This window comes from Engystomops pustulosus, chromosome 3 (genome assembly GCF_040894005.1).
Source record: "Engystomops pustulosus chromosome 3, aEngPut4.maternal, whole genome shotgun sequence".
NCBI classification, from domain to species: Eukaryota; Metazoa; Chordata; class Amphibia; order Anura; family Leptodactylidae; genus Engystomops; species Engystomops pustulosus.
In genome coordinates, this window is record NC_092413.1 from 122,095,339 (window position 1) to 122,117,284 (window position 21,946).

The 21,946-nt window shown below is 40.4% G+C and overlaps 1 protein-coding gene across 7 annotated transcripts in view; it reads right to left on the bottom strand.

Annotated features, from left to right (window-relative positions):
- The window catches only part of ANKRD6 (ankyrin repeat domain 6), a 106,853-nt gene that overhangs the window by 44,777 nt on the left and 40,130 nt on the right, over positions 1–21,946 (bottom strand). For 6 of the 7 annotated variants that reach the window (XR_011854209.1, XM_072141958.1, XM_072141955.1 and 3 more), the window contains exon 2: positions 9,634–9,883. Coding sequence is in view for 6 of the 7 variants with exons in the window: in XM_072141958.1 (XP_071998059.1) it covers positions 9,634–9,753 (120 nt within the window). In the remaining variant the exon portion in view is untranslated. Of the gene's footprint in view, positions 1–9,633; positions 9,884–19,953; positions 20,075–21,946 lie in introns of all 7 variants that reach the window. The other variant, XM_072141956.1, reaches the window with a different exon arrangement.

The following is a 21,946-nucleotide window of genomic DNA, read 5'->3' on the forward strand; positions in this document are numbered from 1 at the left end:
TTACTGTCAGCCATTTATGCTGTTTGTATGCCAGTTATGGTCTATTAGTGCTATGGAAGTCTAACCTCTCCTTTGAGTTATAACATCTCTATTATTTTCTAACATGCTATTATTTTCTGTTAATGTTCTCAGTGTTCGACAGTATTTGATGAGTGAACATTCTTGTTACTGCCATTTGCACCCATTTCCTTACTATTGAATCAGTGGTGCTTGTAACCACAATCAAGATCTGAAACTAGTAGCAAAAATAATTGTGAACCGTTTTTCAATAATTATGCCGGATCTGATTGGAAAGTCACAGGTGGGCTTCATTAAAGGACGAGCAGCAGTAGCCAACAGACGCCCCCCAGTTCCAGCCATCGTCAGCGGGGAAAGTCACAGGTGGGCTTCATTAAAGGACGAGCAGCAGTAGCCAACAGACGCCCCGCAGTTCCAGCCATCGTCAGCGGGGAAAAGAGCCTTACTATCACTGGACGCTGAAAAGGCATTTGATAATGTCTGCTGGCTATGGCTGGACCAAGTACTATATAAATTTGGAATTTGCGGCAGTTTTAGAAAGTTCCTATTGGTTTTATACTCCAATCCCAGAGCAGCGAGATATATACGTCAGGCTACCCATCAACCCTTCTGCCTCTACATAGGCATGCGCCAGGGCTGCCCTTATCACCTCTCTTATTTAATCTGGGTATAAATCCTTTGGCGCAGGCCTTGCCATCGCCAATAATCAACAAGGGCAAAACGGACGGCAATAGCACAGTCACCACAGCTTTATTTGCGGACTACATATTATTATTTGTGTCTGACCCCTTATGAGCACTTCTTAGTATATTAAAACAAATAGAGCAGTTTGGGGAACTATCAGGCTTCAAACTAAACCGATCAAAGTGTGAGCTACTACCCTTCGATCCACTACTATTCTCACAGCAGGCAGGAATAAAAGCAACTGGTATCCATCTGTCCAACTCCAGCATAAAATACCTAGGCATTCACATAGGTAAGAAACCATACACGCTATACACTCGGAATTACCCCCCCCCCTCCTTTTTCAAAAGATAAAGGCAGAATTAGTAAGATGGGAAAACCTGCCACTTACTCTCTCCAGAAGAATACATCTCCTGAAGATAATAAGTTTTGCGAGACTCTTATACCCGCTACAGATACTGGCTTTGCTACTAAAATCAAAAGATGTCAGAGATATAGACAAAACGTTCACAACGTTTATTTGGCAGGGAAAACAACCTCAGATATCTGCAGCTCGACTAATGTACCCTAAACATCAGGGAGGCCTAAATTAACCGAACATCAGAAATTACAATCATGAGATACTTAAAAGACTGGCTACACAATACAGAACATTATTCTAATACCCATCTTGAGAGGGCTTTGATACACCCTTGTGGTCTGGTGGCGGCACTGCATATCCAATACGCTAAGTTCCCACCTAACGCAAAAAAGTCCCTATTAGGGTGATGCCACACATGGCGGTTTAAACCCGTTTTTGGTCCGTTTTTAAGCAGTCCATTAAAAACGCATCTGTTTTTGACAGGTTTTACCAATTATCTTAATTTAAAAAAAAAATTTAAAAACGGACTGTTTAAAAATGGACCCAAAACGGGTTCAAAACGCCATGTGTGGCATCACCCTAACTCAGACAAAATAGCCACATGGAAAATTCTAAGGAAACAACTGAATCTATCTTATAAGTTATCAAAGCATATTACCCTCTGGAATAATCCAGAATTACAAGTGGGACAAACGATTAGACTTTCTAAACCCTTGCAGGAGAGAGGCATAATACAATTGCAACAATTACTCCACCAAACGGAAGCAAAACTGAAACCATTATCTTACTTGGGGAATTTGGCCTGCCTGATAGGCAAGCGTTTTCGTATGCTCAGATTGTTGCTTTTTGTTCATCTAGGCTCAGTAATCTTGCAAGTGAAATATCAGACAACACATTTGAAAGACTTATAGGGGGCTCCCCGGCTACTAGATCAATCTCGTTTTTCTATACGATATTTAGGAACAAAGGCAGTGACTCCCCAGAACAGCTGACGTTCCCATACTGGGAAAAAGTCTAAGAACCAATGAAGTACCACAGCGCATATTACATGGGTGGGCATCACTCCGTAGACATATTCTCAGCCAGAAATGGAGAAAGACGTTTTTAAATTAATCCATGGAGCCATATATGCTTTTAATATACCTGCTATCGAAGCGAGGCTGGATAGGATAACTAGTTGCCAAAAATGCAAAAAACCCATGGTTGATCTCTACCACTCTATTGCTAGACTCGAGAGAAACTGCACAACAAAATCTGAAATTTTCTCCTTTTATCCTACATGAACATATACATTTTAGGGCTAAATAAACATTTTATTCTGTATAGAACATCCATTTTCTTTTATTTCATATTTGATGCTTAATTGGTTAACAAGCTAAAGAAGGACTTTTTTGAAGTTTGAGGAGTGCAATTTAAAATTGTGGTACTTTGTGGAAAGTTTCTATTAAACAAAACTTTTAAAACCCCTATAAATATGAATAGGCCTCAAAATTTATTGGATCTTAAATTTTCATGAAAATCTTGAAAATTGGAGATTGATTTGTTCAAATCCTGGTTAATATGATTAATGTTAGTTAGACTAAATGATGAGCATAACGTTTAGAAATCAGAAACTCTAACATTTTTAAAAATTTTCACCAAATTTTATGTTTCTTCATAAATAAATGCAAAACATTTAAACAAAAATATACCACTAAGGCAGGGGTGTAACTATCATGGTTGCAGGGTGTGCAAGGACCCGTGTCTGCCTGAGGTAGGTACAAGCAACGCACCGGCCGCCTCAAAAAGGACCCATGCTCTGCTGGGCCTCTCTCTATGACCCAGGAGCATGTGATGTGGTGCATGATGTTGTCACGGCCTTATGAATTTATTATGAGTGTGGGCTGTTACGAATTTTATATGACACGGGGGAGGTTTTATGAATTTTATAGGATAAGTTGGGGCTGCTGTTATGAATTGTACATGACGGGTGTGGGGGGCTTTTATGAATCTTAGATTATGGGGGGTTGCTGTTATGTATTTTATATGACTGAGGGCTGTTAATATGGCTGCTGTTATTAATTATATGCGACCGGGGGTCCCTGTATATTATTTAATATCTATAGGTGGCAGCGTGTCCAGCTATATGAAGTGTTATTTAGCAGCATGGGACATAGCAGTTATCTATGAGAGACTGGGGCACATTTACTAAGGCCCGTGCGCCAGTTTTCTGTTGAAGTTTGCACGTTATTTTTTAGTGAAAACTGCTGGCACAGGTATTTAAGAAGTGTCTGCACCACATTTATGTTAGGCTGCACAAGTCTTCATGTGACACAAATTTCTGCACTGAAGGGGCCGTTCTGGTGATCACTCAGACCATGCGCCGTCCGCTAGAATAGTGTCGCACGCCCCTTGTTAAAGATGCAACAAAAAAAAAAAGTGGTGCACTATGTCAGGGCAGTTCAGGGGCACCAGATGCATGAAGAACGAGCGCCACAAATCCCAAATCTGGCTCACGCTGCACAGGACACTGCACATCGTACAGACTGCACTTTTCTTGGTATATGTGTTACCAAGATTAACACATATTGTGTTACCCACTATTAACTGTGATATATTTTTAGTGGCATAGTGTGGCAAGGAGCTGAATGGCTGGCAAATCCTGCAGAGATGGCTGGTAGAAGTCATTTTGAGGTTGTATAGCCGATGGAGAAAAGAAAAGCCCACAGGATACGGACAAGCATGGACCAGGCCAACACAGAGGGAGAAGGAAGCAACTGTGACTAATTTATTCCAGAAGTGATGCCTATCTCTGCTCTCAGCTTTATTGTACAGTACATTTATTGCCACTATATATTATATGCTAGTATATATTTATGTGTGCAGTACATTAATTTCTGGTATATTTGTATTCATCACAGCTACACATTCATGTGTATGTATGTGTAAGGTCTATATGTACATTCTCAAGTTTAATGTGTTAGATGCAGACATTGATAAGGATTTTCGTATATGGGTCCCCGAACAAAGGCTGCAGCAGGGCCCATTACAGTCTTGTTACTCCACTGCACTATGGTGAAGTACAAAATTTCCTTAAGGGGTTAAACAAAATACAGAACACAAAAAAGCGTGGGGGAAGGATAATTTTGTAATAAGGTGTAAGAGCTGTTCTCCAGTGCTCAATGCTGCGATCAGCCTTTAAAACAGCCTTTATGTCTGGAACGGGCCCTCCTGGGACTAATAAAGATAAGATTCATGATCCTCACTGATTGGAATTGTTAAGTGACCTAAGCTAAAAACGCATTCGATTGGTAACTTGCACCCGCTGTCTTGCATTTTTTAAATGCAAGACACCTGTTAATGGTTACTCATCCCATGCATTTCCATGGAAACGCATTTGCATCAAGCCGAGGCTTTCCCCCAATCTTTTGCATTGCGTTTCTAAATGCACTAAAAGTTACAGCACAATAAAATAAAGCAATCATTGTAAAGGTATGCATATGCAAAAGGTGGGTGGCTATGGGTGTGACTAGGGGCATGGTTTATGTTGCTTTCTCTTTGTGAATATTTGGGAGGTATAAGACAGGAACAGGTTTAGTAGTAGTTAAAGGACAGCTGTCATCAGGTCTGTGTCACTTGTCCTGTCACTACTCCCTGTTGAAGCAGCTCACAAGGATCCCATCCCAGCCTTTATCTAGTTATTTCATACATTATTCATTGTAAAATCATCTATTTTTTTATCATGTAAATGAGGCTGGTCACATGGTCAGAGGCAGTGATGTCACCCCTGTTCCCCCTCCCCTCTCCTCCCCCTGCTCATGTCTGTGTGTAATGTATAGTAAAGCATGGCTAGTGTGTGCTGCATCTGCTGACATGCTGCATCCTCCTAATATACAGGTGAGAGACACAGACATCAGCTACACATGAATCTGACATGTTCTGCTGTAACATGGCTGCCTGGAGCTGCTGTATCTCTCCTAAACACACACACATGCACACACAGGCTGCAGGGGGCGTGGCCACCAGCACCAGGAAGCACATCATTATACAGCCTCACATCATTATACAGCCTCACACCATTATACAGGCTGTCAGTCAAGCACCGGGGGTGTGGCTGTGCCTCCCACTCATGAATAGAGTGGACAGCTTGAATATGCTAATGCTTCATTGGACATTTCACAGGTCATTTGCATACAGCTTTAGGACCTCATTGCTTAGGTTTACAGGCATGTAGAGGGACAATGATGGGATAGAGGCAATGCTCTCTAATGGCAGTTTATGAAAATATATTTAGTTTAGGGGGGTTATTTTGCATGACGGGTTCTCTTTAAATTCCTGTACATAGGAGCAGCCATCTTGCTGACTCCAGGAAGTTTTAGGATAGTAGAAGCAGTGTCACTGCACCATGCTGCCACCTACTTGCAATTATAATTAGATTATTCTCTGAAGCAGGGGATATATAATCATGGCAGCTTTCTGAAGACATTTGACTTCAGGCAGTACCATGGTGGTAGTGGATGTTGGCGCCTTGTATGGCCATGGGTCACCTTATTGTTAATCTGCCATTTATTTTGTTACACAATCGATTAGAAGCCTGTGAATGCTCATCTCTAAGTAAATAATTTCAGATTAGCCTCTTTATGTATCTCAGAAAAGAGGTTATAATTATAAATTATATGGCTTCTCAGATATTATGTATTAAGACATTGAGGGACATTTACTATGGTGTTTCCGCCAGTTTTGTGGTGCTTTCACCGCATCTTCTGCTCTCCTACCTATTTATTAGCTGTCGGGGACAGAAAAAATGACTTTTTCCGCCTGCTCCGACTCTTCTCTGAAAAGGGGCGTGGCTTTGGCGGAGTGGAAACTCAGACACAATTAATATGTGTCACAGCCATTTTTGGACGCTGTAAACTGGCGTAAAGTAGACCAAAAAAAATTTGGTCTAGCAGGGACACAAAACAGTGCTATTGCACTGTTGCCTGTTCTCTGACTGTTGGACACATTTCTGGTTCTCAGGACAGATTTTGGTCCCAGGGACAGAAAATGGTCTCGGCGCCAGAAATTTATCTGAACAGCTACACAATATTAAATGTGTGTCTTCTTACCGAGAGCAGGTCGGTAACAAAGCCAATGCCGACACCGACCCTTTATGTAAATGTCCCCCATTATGTCACATTCCATAGTGATAAAGATTATACAATGCATATATTTTAGTTATGGTATATACCCTTAAAAAAATCCCTTGTACGTTTACATTTTTCAGTGTCAAGTAGATTTAAGTAATGAAATACCACAACCTGGGGTACAAGTAGCCTCATATGGCTTCTACAATCCCTGCATTCAACCCTGTAATGCAAACAGCAGGATCTTATAGTTGTTAATGGAGCCACTCCAAAGTGTGTACTGAAGTAATGCTAGACTGCTGACATTTATGACATCTCCAAAAGGCATTTCAAATTCTCAAATTCCCAATAGCACAAACCCCAATGCAACTAAACACAGTCACGGTGACAAAGTGTTCTCTATTACACATGCTAACTTCACCGATAAAATCAAATTAAATGAATGAACGAAATGGAACCTATCCAAGAATGAAAGTTGAATATAAATACATTCAGACTATGCAGAATGTGTCTCAGCTTCCCGTTAGTTGTCTTTGCTGGCTCCTGGCATGTATGTCAAAAGTTCCCAAAGTCTTAATTCACCTAGAATGTCCCATTCACCTCTATTGAGCAGCTAAACAGATTTCATCTGGTCAACACCAATCTAATGTTAATTGGCTAAAAGACAAATTGAAGGGGTTGTCCAGGTAAATAAAAAATGTAAACATGGTTAAGGGATTAAAAAAAATAAAGAGCATATACCTTACTCTTTCCCCACTCCTGGATTACACTTTTGCATGAATAAAATATATATTAACTTATTGGGGCACATTTACTCAGAATGTGGAAAACTGCACTAAAAAACTGCTCTGTCCATGTATAATGCTGGGCGCAACATATTCATTAAGAATGTGCACCAGAAATCATGGATCTGTCGCTTCCCTGCACTGGCCTGACAGAGCTCACCAACTTTTTTGTGGTGCACCTTTAACAAAACAGTCGTGTGCGCACAACAGGGGCACAGACACTTCTTAAATACCTGTGCAAGAAGTTTACACCTAAAAGAATGTGCAAAGTCTGTCAGAAAACATGCGCAAAGCTCTTAGTAAAGTGCCCTATTGTGTGCCATTTTTTAAACGGTCTGTTTTATCATGTAAATTATATAAGATACTAAAACAACAGAATTGTGTCTTGTTCCACTACATACCTTATCATTACAACATAAAGCAGGGGGACAGATTTATCAAAAGTGTCTTAATGTAATGTGCACAGTAAGATTAGACAGAAAGTCTTATACTGCTCCACATTTACCAAGCGTCAAATTTACTCCACAATGATTTACTATATTTTTTCTGCAGCTTCATAGCGCCACAAGAGGTTTGCTATTGTTGAGGCTCCTGCAGATGGTTTAGCCTTGTAATCTGACAATCAAGGATGAACAAAAAAATATTATGAGAAGGGGCAGTTCGATATTAAAATATTAAAACAATAGTGAGGATCAAAAGTTTTGCACATTATGTACCGTATATACTCAAGTATAAGCCAACCCGCGTATAAGCCGAGGTACCCAATTTAAAAAAAAAAAAAAAAACCTGGGAAAACCTATTGACACGAGTATGAGCCGAGGGTGGGAATGCATTGGTCACAGCCTCCAGCCAGTATATAGCTTGCCCCTACCCCCCAGTATATAGCTAGCCCCTACCCCCCAGTATATAGCCTGCAGCCCCTGCCCCCCAGTATAAAGCCAGCAGCCCCTGCCCCCCAGTATAAAGCCAGCAGCCCCTGCCCCCAGTATACAACCTGTGAGCCCCTGCAGTATATAGCCTGCCAGCCCCTTTCCCCCTAGTATATAGCCTGCCAGCCCCTTCCCCCTAGTATAAAGCCTGACAGACATTGCCCCCAGTATATAGCCTGCCAGCCCCTGTAGTATATAGGCTGCCAGCCCCTGTAGTATATAGACTGCCAGCCCCTGTAGTATATAGACTGCCAGCCCCTGTAGTATATAGACTGCCAGCCCCTGTAGTATATAGACTGCCAGCCCCTGTAGTATATAGACTGCCAGCCCCTGTAGTATATATCCTGTCAGCCCCTGTAGTAAATAGCTTGCCAGCCCCTGTATTATATAGCCTGTCTGCCCCTCCAGGATATAGCCTGCCAGCCCCTGTAGTATATAACCTTCCAGCCCCTGTAGTATGTAGCCTGCCAGTATATAGCATACCAGTCCCCATAGTATTTAGCCTGCCAGCCCCCCAGTATATAGCCTGCCAGACCCACCCAGTCTATAGCCAGCCCATCCCCCCAGTATATAGTTGGCCAGCCCCTGTCTCAAGTATGCCAAGACTTTAATTTTAAAAAATTAACACTTCACTCACGTTTACAACGTCATGCAGGTCCTCTTCTTGCTTCAGATGCTTCAGTGCCTCAACAGGTCCTCTTCCGGTCATTCGGCTCCTCTTCGGGTCTTCACGCTTGGCCGGCACACAGAATTACGTCAGCCGCTTGCCGACATCATTGTTTGTGAGCCGCTGGCAAGATCGCAAGGGGACTCAAAGAGGAGCCGAAGAGGCACCGGAGCATCAGAAGCAAGAAGAGGACCTGAAGGGGGCGTAGGAAAGGTGAGTACAGAGAAAAACTCGGATTATACTCGAGTATATACAGTATATCCTTTTAAAAATGCTTAAACTTGCAGGATCTTTGAGTCATTTACGATCATGTAAAAAAAAAAAATCTTTACTAACATGTAGCAGTGTATATGAAGAATACATATAAGAAGAAGAACTTTAAAAGAATTTGAACCCTTTTAAACTATTACATCTTTAGAATAAAGTGCCCAGCACAAGCAGGAGATGGATTTGAGCAAATACAAGGGCATATTTCTTAAAATTCATGCACCCACTGTTTCACTCTAGCTCAACAAAAAGGCCTTTTTTGGGGATTCACTATTATTGAGTTATGATCTAAGATTACTTTCTTCCTTAATTCGAGCCTCCCACTCAGGTCTTCAGGACATCTCCTGAGCAGCTCCTATTTTCTGGAATTCTCGATCTATCAGGCTACTATATAACTACCAAACTTTCAAACATGCCCTAAAAGCACATCTTTTCAGGCAGGCCGATCACATTCCCTAACTTTATGTAACTTTCACTTTTGTTTCTCAGCAGACTTATGCATCCTGGTTTAAATGCATATCGATAGCGGATTCATTCAGAATTATTTATCTACTTATTTAATTATTTTATCCCTTTCAAATCACCTTCTGTGTCTCTCCTTCATCCTCATAGATTGTAAGCAGGACCCTCACTCCTATTGTTTTATCCGATTATGCTACTACACCAGAAAGTCTTGTTTTATTTGTATATTGTACTCCAATACCCCGATATATAACAGAGCTAGATAAAAATGTACTATTTTATTATGGTTACTGGTAAATAATGGGAAAACTGAGATTTGCTAGCTCTACAATTTGACAAGTAATTTTCTAGTTACCTTAGTAACTGCTACCTTGGCACCCTTGTTGATAAGCTGCACAACATTATCCACTTGGCCTTTGTATGCAGCTACGAGGAGGCGTTCTGATAGCGCAGCGACCACATCCTGCTGGCTCATGAATTAGAACAGGGCAGTCCTCAGGACAGGCGTAGGATACAGATGTGTCTTTTCACAGCAGTACACGTACTACATACTTGACATAAGGACCACTAGTGAATCACATACTTTATCTTGGCATTTTCCAAATCTGAAAAGAAAATAAGTATTTCATTAAATCAGTTAAATAAGACATTTACAGAGAATATTTACTATTTTATATATAATAATCTGAATATTAGATTCTAAAGGCAACATCTAAGCTTGGACTATAGGACAGGGAAGTGATTTTTCATGGCCCAAAGAGTCCATTGATTGACTGATGGTGAGCCCATAACATCCAAATATCCCCCCGGCACTTCCAGGCAGGTAGTGGTGCCAAAGTCTTGAAATACCTAAGCAACTTCGGAGCCAAGAGCTGGAGTAGGGCAATTTACTCTACTTTTCTATGGTACAGCATCAGAAGGAGATCGAATCCTGCTGCTACTGCCGGCACTAGCAACTGGAATTAAAAAAGTTCTTGAGTGTTCAAACCCACAGACACCGCTGTCAAAGTAGATTTAAAGGGAGGATGGTCCACTCTTGAGGACCCCAGGGCTGCCTATATTAACTTTCAATTACAACAATGGCTAATAAATGAAAGTATAATGCAAGAGATCAAGTATTATACAAGAGATCAAGTGAACTCTGTCAGCTTCCCCTTGTGGGACATAGTGATAAAAATAAAATGTAAACAAACAAAAAAATAAACAATTATATGTATAAAATTTTTTTTCTTCCACTCCCACACCAACGCAGGCTAAACTATTATAGTATGTATCCCATAATATAGCACATGGAACACAACAATGCAAAAACTTTTTTCCCCAAAAGTTTTTCATTATGCAAATTTGGTCCTGCAGTATGTGTATTGCCCCAGGTAAATATTTAACATTATTTAGGTTCCACAATAAATGCTGAGAAATTTTATTAATCAGAATGTTTTTTTTTTTTTTAAATATACTGTGCAGAAATGGTTCATGAGAGTTCATCAGTAAAAATTGTGTTATTAAAAACTACATTTTACCCAACAAAAAAGAACCCATACAGCTATAGGGCCTAAAATGTCAAAGTTATAGCTTGTAAAAGACATTGAGAAAAAAAAATAGAATTATCCTGGTCATTAATGTTTTTTTATGAGCTTTTAATGAACTTTTATATCTTGTATTTAGTCCAGGTCGGCGGGAAATTTTCTCCCCAGGACGTACATTTTCATCCTCAACTGCTGCTACTGTTGTCAACTGTCAATAGAGGTGTCTTCTTTTATGCATGAATCTTGAAAGCAAAAATAAATACTCCCGATGCATTAATGTCTCAGATGCGTTTTCTAAAATCATTTTATGGATATATTTATATAAGTTATCTTATGACCTTTTGCTTTTAATTATAGAATAAAAATCTAAAATAGATAGATTTGCCACAATACTTAATGTAGAAAACTGCCCAAATGTTGCCAAAATATTGCATGAGAGGTCAGCGTTGCTAACATCCGTATTCACTTTGAAAGGTTTGTTAATAGATTGTTCATTTACCTACAGCATTTCTTTCCACAGTCGCCAAGAAAGAAATTATTTTATTCCTTCTAATGGTGTACAGGCAGTTGAATTAAGTTGAATTTGTATGTAAGTCGAAACTGTATATTTTATAATTGTAGATCCAGACAAAAAAAAATTAAACTCCAATTGTCACTGGGGCCAAACACTTTTTGCTGTAATGGGACCAAGGATTATCAATAAAACTTCATTACAGACACCTTACAGCTGATCATTGCAGTCTGGGACTATAGTAAAGCATTCAGAGAGCTTCAACAGAGGTCAGAGGGGTCTGTATGTAACTATGGGTTGTCTGTAAGTCGGGTGTCCTTAAGTAGGGGATCGCCTGTAGTATGAATTTGAATTAAGCCACATTTTAGGTTAACTGTACAAGAATGTAGAACGGCTGCAGGATATCCCCCAGCGGGAATCCCACCGCCATTCCATAGCCATACAAATACAATAACACTGTATTGCATTGCAGATTTTCAAATCCACACCACACTTTTTCAGACTTGCTTTATTTTTCACGCAAACAGGCACGTTTTTAACTCTCAATCTCAACATGCTCTACTTTTGCAAGTCACGCCATACAAGTCTATGGTGATGCATCAAAAGCACATTGCACTCTTAGACACATACAAGTGCAATGCAAGTGCAATGTGTCTTTCACTGATCAATTGCCATAGAAAAGATAGACCACAGTCCTGAGTTTTTTTCCATGCGCATTATCTGTGCGTGAAAACCCCATTGAAAACGTGCAGGAAAAACTGAGACACTGAACAAACTCTGACTGAAAACTGATGAAAAATGTCAGCTTTTTACTGACCAAACCCTGATCGCACCCTGATCGGACTGTGACGTAATCTGCAACGCAAGTGTGAAAGGGGCCTTAGACCTATTGCCTACAAGTGAATTTGATTCATCCAACTCACATCAAACTTGCATTTTGCGCTTGCTGGAATGTCTGACCTGAACACTCAGCAACTAGAACTGAACTTGTTTGTTCAGTTCCGATTACTGAGCGTTCAGGCTGGAGGATCCCACAAACGCACAATGTGAGTTTGATGCAAGTTGGATGGATCAAACTCGCTTGTGGGCAATATGCCTTACCATGCAAAAAATTGCCAATAAGTAGGAGGCTGTTTTTTTTTAACACATTCGGCATGGAGAAGCACAACTTACCAACAGAACTGGTCACAGAACTCATAGAATTTGTGCTCACCCACAAATATTTCACATTTGGAGAGGATCTGTACCTACAGTGTATGGGAACATCAATGGGTTCAAGGTGTGAAACACAATATGTCAATCTTTTTATGGCAGAACTGTAAGGTACTTATCCACATGCACCACAAAACCCATGATCTACCGCTGTTACATTGATAAGCTAAGGAGATACACTTTCTGGATACAACAATACAAATTAAAGACAGCAGCTTAAGCACAACAATATTCCATAAACCAACAGACAGAACAGCCTACCTGAGAAATAACAGCTTCCACCTCAAACAAAGCAGACAGTCTATCATATACAACCAGGCCATACGCTACAACCGTATCTGTTCAGACAAGAAAGACCTGGAAAAACACCTGCTGGAGCTCAGGTCTGAATTTCTCCAGTTGGGCTACAGACCAAAAGTGACTGATAACCAAATAAGAAAAGCAGCAGTTATCAACAGAGACCATTTACTCACATATAAGGAGACCCAACCGGTAGCCAGCGTACCCCTAGTAGTCCCATACATCCCTCAACTGGAGATCCTACGTCACATTGCCGAGGAACTCCAATTGATTCTGCATAAAGACACAAGACTAAAAGAAATATTTCCAGTCCCTCCTCTCCTGTCCTTCCGGCAACCACCAAACCTGAAACAACTGGTTGTCCGGAGTGCCCTGAGACCTCCATCAGAAAATGGTACCTCACCCTGCCTGCAAAGCAGGTGTAAAACATGCCAGCACATTCGCACAGGTGACCAGGTACCTGTACCTCAATCACAGCAGGAACATAAGATAAAAGGGACCTTTTCCTGCAGGTCGTCTAATGTGGTCTACCTTATTATGTGTCCAACCACAGGCCTTTATGTTGGGTAAACAGGCCAGAGACTCCATCAGCGCATAAACTCGCACCGATTTGACATTAAAAATGAAAGGAAAGATTTCCCAGTAGCTGCACATTTCACCAGAGAAGACCACACTATTGAAAACTTGCAGATTACTATTTTACACACAGAGGGAAAGGCAAGAATGGCTCGGACCTGGAGGCCACAAGCAGATAAGATGTCCCTGTATTTATCAATGTGTTGTTTTAAAGTTTTTTTAATATCCTTTGATGATCACTGCCTAGTTTATATAAAATGCTATGAATTTTCTGTTTCATGCATAACATCATGTCTGACGTAGAGAACTAGTATTCTTGAAAGCTCACCATCAAATATACTCTGTTAGCCTCAAAAAGGAATTGCCTGATTTCTTCACTCTTCTTCTGCTCTCTATGGCTAACACGGTACAAATATACATAATTGGTCCGAATACTGAAAGGTGACTTTAAGGATAACAGAGAAAGGAAAACCTGAGAGTTCAAACTGATGATTGGTTTTACAGCTCATTACATGGACTCACTTCAATCCCCACAAGAGACTGACTCCAGACCCCTGCCATCCTAGGCCACCCCCACCCCCATCACCAATCTCTGTGTGACATAACCTCCACTTTTCTTGCCCCAGCTTATCTTAATTGAGTATCACCATATGTACTAATTATCTTATTGTAACATCCCTCAAATGTTGTGTTTTTCTCTCACTGCTTCATTTGTATCTATGCCTGAAGAAGGGGCCTGTGTGCCCTGAAAGTTTGCAACAAATATCATTTTTCTGGTTAGCCAATAAATGTATCATTCCTTAGGAACTTTTGTAGTTTTTACACAAAAGTATTTACTTCAGATTTTTGATTCCCCTCATGATTAGTCATCTATGTTCACTGCTGTAACTCAGCAGCTCAAAGCTTCAACAGTCAGAAGGGGGGAGGAAGTCTGCAGTGATGTCTCCCCTGGCACTACATCAAGCTGCTATTGACTTCTAGAAGAGCTCCTTATACACAGCACAGAGGTCCTGCACAGTGTAGAGTCTCAGTGGGCCCCTTTGCAGTAAACTCATGTAGCAGCATGGATTCACTATATGCAGCCCCCATTGCTCACCACAGAATCATTATATACAGCCCGGGCTTAACTATATGGATTAATTATATGCAGACTCCCACCACCCCCGTACATTATGGGGCACATTTACTTACCCGTCCCGTTGATGCCGCCGATCCGGACCCTTAGTAAATGTGCCCCTACATGAAGCCTCCATTCCTTCCATGAATCAATTATATGCAGCCCAGGCTGCCCTCACCCCCCATGGCCTAAATGTGAACATTAAAAAAAAAAAGTAATACTTACCACAGTCGTTTACTCAGGTACAGGGCTTCTGCTCTGCTGTCTTCTTCAGGGTCCTCTTGCTAGCAGCCGCACAGTGCAGAGACGGCGTCCTGTAGCGCAGCTTTACAGCTTTATGGCACCAGCACCCAGGCACTGCCAGGCCACTGGGGACTCAGATGTGGCCCCAAATGGGCCCATACAGCAGCTCTGGGCCCCGACTCTTGCCTGCGTATGCAGGATGCTTGCTCCGGCCGCGAGTACAAGGATACAACAGGATTCCTGACATATTTTTACAAGGGAGGGCAGCAATGTATCCAACTGCTTATACAGTGGAGCATGTGCTCCTTTTCTATCCTGTCCCCTCTGCCTGCCTCTTTTACTTAATTTTTTTTTTACTTAATTTTTTTTTGTTACAACTTTGTAGGCCCCAGAAGGTGTTTGTTCTTGCAATATAGTGAATAAACTGCTCTTTTGATAGACTGTAATAAAGAATGGCAATTTCAAAGGCTTCCCAGCTGTTATGGAAACCGATTGGTGGTCTTGATGCTGTCACGGAGAGTTTGTGTGTGTGTGTGTGTGTGTGGGGGGGGGGGCAAGAACGCCAAATGTGGGTAAAATCGTGGTGCTGCAATGGTTTATATGCTGCAGTTGGCTTGTGACAGTGGCACCTAATTGGTAAACTGCTGCTATTTGTGTATTTTAGCATGAGGTCTGTGTAATATAGTGCTTCTTACAGTATGTTAACATTATGTGGACACCATGAAGTGTTTGTCCTTGGCTGATCAGTATTATTTAAGAACCATACAGCCTGTCCCTGGGTTACTTACAGGATAGGTTCTTAAGGTTTGTTCTTAAGTTGAATCTGTATGTAAGACGGAACTGTACATTTTATAATTGTAGCTCCAGACATTTTTTTTCGTCCCAGTGATTTTCTAATTTTTTTGCCATAATGGGACCAAGGATTATCAACAGAGCTTCATTAGAGACACCTTACAGCTGATCATTGCAGTCTGGGACTAAAGTAAAGCCTCCAGAGCGCTCCCCCAGAGGCCACAGAGGGCAAAGAGGTCTGTCTGTAACTAGGGGTCATCTGTAGGTTGGGGGTTCTTAAGTAGATGACCATCTGTAGTTATATTTATTGTGTTGAAACAGGGAAGTATTTAATTACTCCCTACAACACCTTCTGAAATATCTTGCCCATATCCCTACTGTGTCTAAAACTGGCCCTATGTCAGATACTAAAAGACTAGTACCACCCATCTAATATTAAAGATCTAGAAATAATTTCATTGTTTATCAAGAAAGAAAATTTGAAAAATTTAAAAACCCTGGAATCAGTGGAGTGGTACCATTCATAGGATGCAAAGAGTTGGAGTTGATGGAAATTCCTTTTGCAAAAGCGGCAATAATTCTTGAATTCAGAATGTACTGAAAATACTTTTAACCAACTCTTTAAACCATAATATTATGATGTATTGTGTAAGGAATGCTGTAAGCAGTCTTGACAGCATTCAAAATGAAAGCATGTTAAATGTACACAGGCAACCCCAGAGGCTAATCATATAGAAATTAAAGTTATTCATCACCGTTTCTGCTTGACAACACCGTGAGGGTTGAAACATGTTTATATGGGGGCCAACATTGAAATACCCAATTAATCAATAAAAGGAAGAAGGGCCTTTCAAAAATATGTTAGGAAATGTCATATGTTTTTGTGCCACCACTACATAAAATTGCAGAATTAGCAACTTTGTGTACTATTAAAATTAGGGCTTACTAATAAACCACCTACACAGCATTCATTCACAAGCTTTTTTTTTTTTTTACAGATAACCAAACAAGCTGTATACTGTGCAAAACAGCTAGCTTAACAGCACTACTCAATGCCTTAATTCTTCCTGGCATGTCTGTGCATTTTGCTGTATAGGTGTGTATTGAGTGAATAGTTTCAGTAGAGAAGGAAAGCATTGATAATTTATAAGGATTTCAGGGCTTTGAATTTTTTCTGCACAATTTTATACTTTTCCTGTATTTTTACACTGCCTCTTTATTCACTTGTGAAAACAAAACATCCATATGTTTTTTTGCAAAAACATATACTTTAGTCAGTCATACTTAAAAAAACATCCTTATATATGTTAACGACACAACTTTAAGCAAACAAAATAACCAAACATAATGGTGGGTGGGGGGGGGGGGGTTGGGGCGGAAGGATAGAAGGTTATCAGTACAAAGCAGTCTTAGAGTGGACACTGCATTAGTTCAGGAACTGAGAAAAACACCATTAGCATGGTCAGTTATAACATACGCCTAACTTCTTAGTGCAACATCGATAATCAAAGGTTCTTCAATATCAACAAAATCACTTTAATAGGCGAAGGTGTGGGGCTCAGCAGAGGTCACAGTTATTCCTTCATCCCCAGTTTCATCACCTCCAGTGCTCTGAAGAATGGTAGTACAATGGGATGCTCATTGTTGAGCAACTCATTTTGGTCTGGTGGTGCTTTTGGGAGATAATGAAGTGAACACTGAGTTTGATTTGAATAGTATTAGATATTCTTAGGGACACAAAAGTGTGCTTGCTTAGTTGTGTGAATGATTTGGATGGGGTGAGGCATAGCCAAAATCAACCAAAATTGAGGAAATATGTATAGACCATATTACAGAGAATGAAGCACATATTTCATCAGTTGTTATATCCCAATGCCAACACAGTTGTGTTCCCTGCAAAAGGTGGCCAAGCTATGGGTGTAGAAATCGAATGTCTTGGAGAATCTGCTACGCCGAAACAATGTTCACATACTGGACCTTCTAGAATGCACAGAAGGGGCTGATCCAGTAACGATAAGAAGCATCAAAATGCTAGGGTCTCTTTCTTTCCCGATTTCTATGCAACATTACAGAAATACAAGAGCTTCTTTTATTGGAAAAATAATAAAACACATAGGATCTAGAGATCCTACTACTCAATGGCCATCCCTGCTGCCAGAGGACAGAACTATTTGATAATCCCCAAGATGAAGACAACTGGATATATGACTGGCTGTGGCTGCCAAGATGCTAACCCCTGCAGATATGGATAAAGAGCATCTTTCCTACACTTCATGACCAGGTTTTCTGCAATGGGTGTACACCTACCATTTTTTCTGATTTCATCTTGGTCTGGGCAAGTGTTACCCAACATATTTGGCCTTGCCAATGTTATAGTTATATTTCTCATAGAGCCTGTTACAATGAAGTGACTCCTTGCTATTGCCTGACACCATAATCGAGAAACCCAGTCATTACAGCCTGTGGAATACACGCTACAATCATAATATGCATGCCTACACTGGAGCTCAGGCACTTCAAGTATGTTATATACTTTTGTACCATTTCCCCGTCTGTCTGGGTCAGAGTCAGTGGATGGGAAATCTGATCTCTCTTTCCTTAGAGTATTATTTAACACAGTTTCTGAGAACCAGTTGACCCAGGGGTTTGCACAGTGTCCGTAAGCGCGACATTGTGTTTGATGATTCCTAATGTGCCTGGTAGAAACCCTACTTCACAGCTTTCTGTCCAGTCTGTGGAACACTTACCAAGAAGTCCCTCTTACCATACTCCAACCATTATTGTAATATTCTGAGATGCTGATCCTAGTTTTCAGAGGGGCTATCATGAATAACTGACCATTAATAACTGAACCCCAGCATTACTAGTGGAATATATTTCAGCTAATTGTCCTTATAATAATCATTCTTATTACAGGAACACCTTAAGGAAGGATCTATGCGGCTGCTTCTGAAGCTTACCCAACACCTGAGAATAGGCAGGCATGGCTACAACAGGGCAGGCAGTACATCATTTGCTAATATTTGGAAAGGGAAAAATTGGTTAAAATCTTTACCAGCCAGAAGTACTTTGAAGGGGGCACTTAATTCAGCAGCTTACTGACATATCTCATTCACTGAAACACTGATTCTCAAACCACTCTTGCTTTTACTTCTAATTCTCAGATACTTGGGGTATTTACCTTTTATCACCTGTAAAGTTCACACGTACAAAACTGATGCCCAAATAAAGTATCTATCTAATCTCTCTTGTTCCAGTCTTACATCAGTCTACTTAGAAGCCCCTATTTCACTAACAGAGCTAGAGGATGCTTTTAGGGATATGGTTAGAGGCAAGGCATCTGGCCCTGATGGCCTGCCTCTTGCGGTCATCTTTAAATACTAGGAAGACATACTAGCTGCTTTACATAAAGTGTTAATTGACTTTTTTTTTAAATTAGAAGTGCCTAAATTACTTATTTTATGATTCTAGCATTATCATCCTGTTGAAAAGATCCACAAGATTGTGGATCTAAGAGGCCCATTTCTCTGCTAAAAAAAGACTACACATTGCTCACTAAGGTCCAGGTGTCCCATCTTAAAAGTCATGACATCCCTTATACACAAGGACCAATCTGGATAATTTCTACTATAGATAATTTACAGAGAACACTGAATTTGGAACAGACTATGATGAGGATATGGCCTTGGACTCCTGCCAAGGCTTTTGAATCCATTAAATGGAATTTTCTGCTCAGGTCACTTCACAGATTGGGTTTGGCCTGATTTAATTTGTTGGGTTTCTATCTTACATAGGAGCCCAAATGCATTTATATTTCTAAATGGTCAGCATTCAAAGATATTTCTCTTGGCGAGAGGGACCCACCAAGATTGCCCAATATTAATTTGCTATAGCTATGGAACCCCTGCCCATTCAGCTGCACTTTGTCTCAACATATGCAAGTTTCATTCACTGTTCAGTAGAGGATCGTCTGCCTTTGTATACACCGGATCACTAGAAAGAGCAATGCTTGATAATTTCGGTAAATTGTTCTACTACATATGAGTTGGGTCAAATGTTGCCCTCATATTTTTGTGCAACTTGCACCGTATTCCAAAGGAAGACCCTTGTGGGCAATTGCCCAGGGTTCCCAGCCAGGGCAGAATGGCCAACACAAGTTCAGCCCTGCTGACAACTGTGGGCAACTCCATACTGTTTGATACTGGGAGTCGCTAGGTCAAAAGATCCAGGGTCTAATCTTTTAGCCACAGTCTCATATGTCTTATATGGTGGGAAGACACTGAGAACAAGAAATGTATTATTTCTAATTTTACATTGTGAAGGGGAACACATTAGGGGTGCATGGGGGACACTACTTTGGGGGATGTGAGGATGCCATGAAGGGGTTGTTCACCTTACCTCATATTTTTGCAATGTGTGCAAGTGTTTTGCTAACTGCTTAATGGGAGATCATAGGATTATGGTTCTGGTCCCATCAGACCCATCGGAATCTTCAGTGTCCTCATAATATTGCAGTATCCTGTATGAGCAATTAAGATCGGCAGTCATGACAGTTGTAACTCCTTAGTAAATCCAAAATTTTTATTGGAGTCTTGTAATATTTAAAAATACATTTTAAGCAGTCAATGGATCATGTTTAGTAGAGAATAACAATGATCTGCATATTAACATATTTTTTCTGGAAAAGCCTTGGAATGGTATTGATCGGCTTACTAGATGCTAGATGTTAACAAGGGTGACGATTTTTTGTTATGTGCCTGAGAAGACATATATATGGTTCATAGCCATTTCAAGAATAAAAAGGTATACTGTTGTTTTTCTTCACATTTATCCAAATATTCCAGACCCCCAAAATCAGAGACAGTAGCCTAGGAAAAAGGTGCTAGCTACTGACTTGTTTATCTTGTACTGTTATTTATTTCAATGAAAAACACATGAAAAAACTGTAAGCTATATTTGTGTACCAGTGTGTATATATGGGTTTCCAACTACTTTTATCCAGGCCCACACCCACAAATAATCTATTGTGCTTGGCCATCTGCTAACCTCCTAGGAGGTCATTTTTGGAATGGTAAATTATTTAAGGTCAATAGGTTAGCATTCGCTGGTCACAATTGATGGCTGAATTCTGCAGACCTCACACTCCCACTCATTCTCTTTACTAGGCATTCATGGGAAGGAAGCCAAATAAAAAGCTCCTATAACAAAAGGATATTCAAATGATATGTGCGGATTGTGTCGAAAAAATATTTTTGGGGCTTCTAATGAGGACATTTTCCACACAGTGAAGTTTTAATTTTGCAGGGCTAGGAACCCATTTGAATGTATGTAGTAATAAAAAGTTCAACATTTGTGAAGATCCACTGAACACAGCTTTACTGTATTAAACATAGGAAAATAGTACGACAAACGCAAGTAGCTACCGCAGTTCATCTTATGTTCTATACTAAAATATAAACTACTTACTACTCCGTCACCAGTTTTTACCCAAAATATCTATATTTCCCTCAGGTAGAGTATGAAATGTCCTTTCTGGAATTCCCACTTTTATGTGAAATCTCCCCAATTTACCTATAAATAATCTCCTCCAAAGTCATGTGAAAATGAGAAATGTAAAGAGTCAACTTTAAAGGCTGCAGGGGGAGTGTCACTTGAGACGCCCTATATTTTGTTCAATATGTAGAAACATAGTTTCTTAGTTTTTTTTTATTTCGCTTCTTTAAAGTGAATTCATCAGCTGTTTTGGCCATTCATAGCTGCAGTAAATGTTAGCCAGTCCTGGAAAGCTATGTAACTATACCTTTGTGAGTATAGTTAGTAGCAGCAGGAATATGAAAAATGCATATATAGTTCAGGACTGCAGCTCAATTTGGAGCGTGCAGGTGTGTGAGATCTCTTCACTGTACTGTTGCATGGACCCTGATGCAATGGTTTTTTTTAAATTCTCTATTGAGATATAATATTTTTTTTTTATTATGGTAGTTATATGTGAATGTGTGCATCTGTTACATAATGGGGCACATTTACTAACAATGCTGCTCGAGTTCACTCAAAGTGTATTGTTGATCTTAGTGAATAGCTGCACTATAGATGGTGTGCCTGAAATCATGAATGTGCCGCTTCCCTGCTGTGGTCGACAGGGTTCACAATCTTTTTTGTGGTGCACCTCTAGCATAGGACGTGCAACACAATTTCAAAGTTAAATACGGTGCTCAGTCCAAATCAGTCGGACCAACCGACGGCACCCCCCTAATTTTTGTCACATAGAAGCCAACGCAGATACGCCACAAAGGGATCACGTGCACCACAATCGCAGAACTCACACTTCTTAAATACCTGTGAAAGCCGTTTTAACCATGAAGAACGTGAATGGTCCAACTAAAGTGTAGCG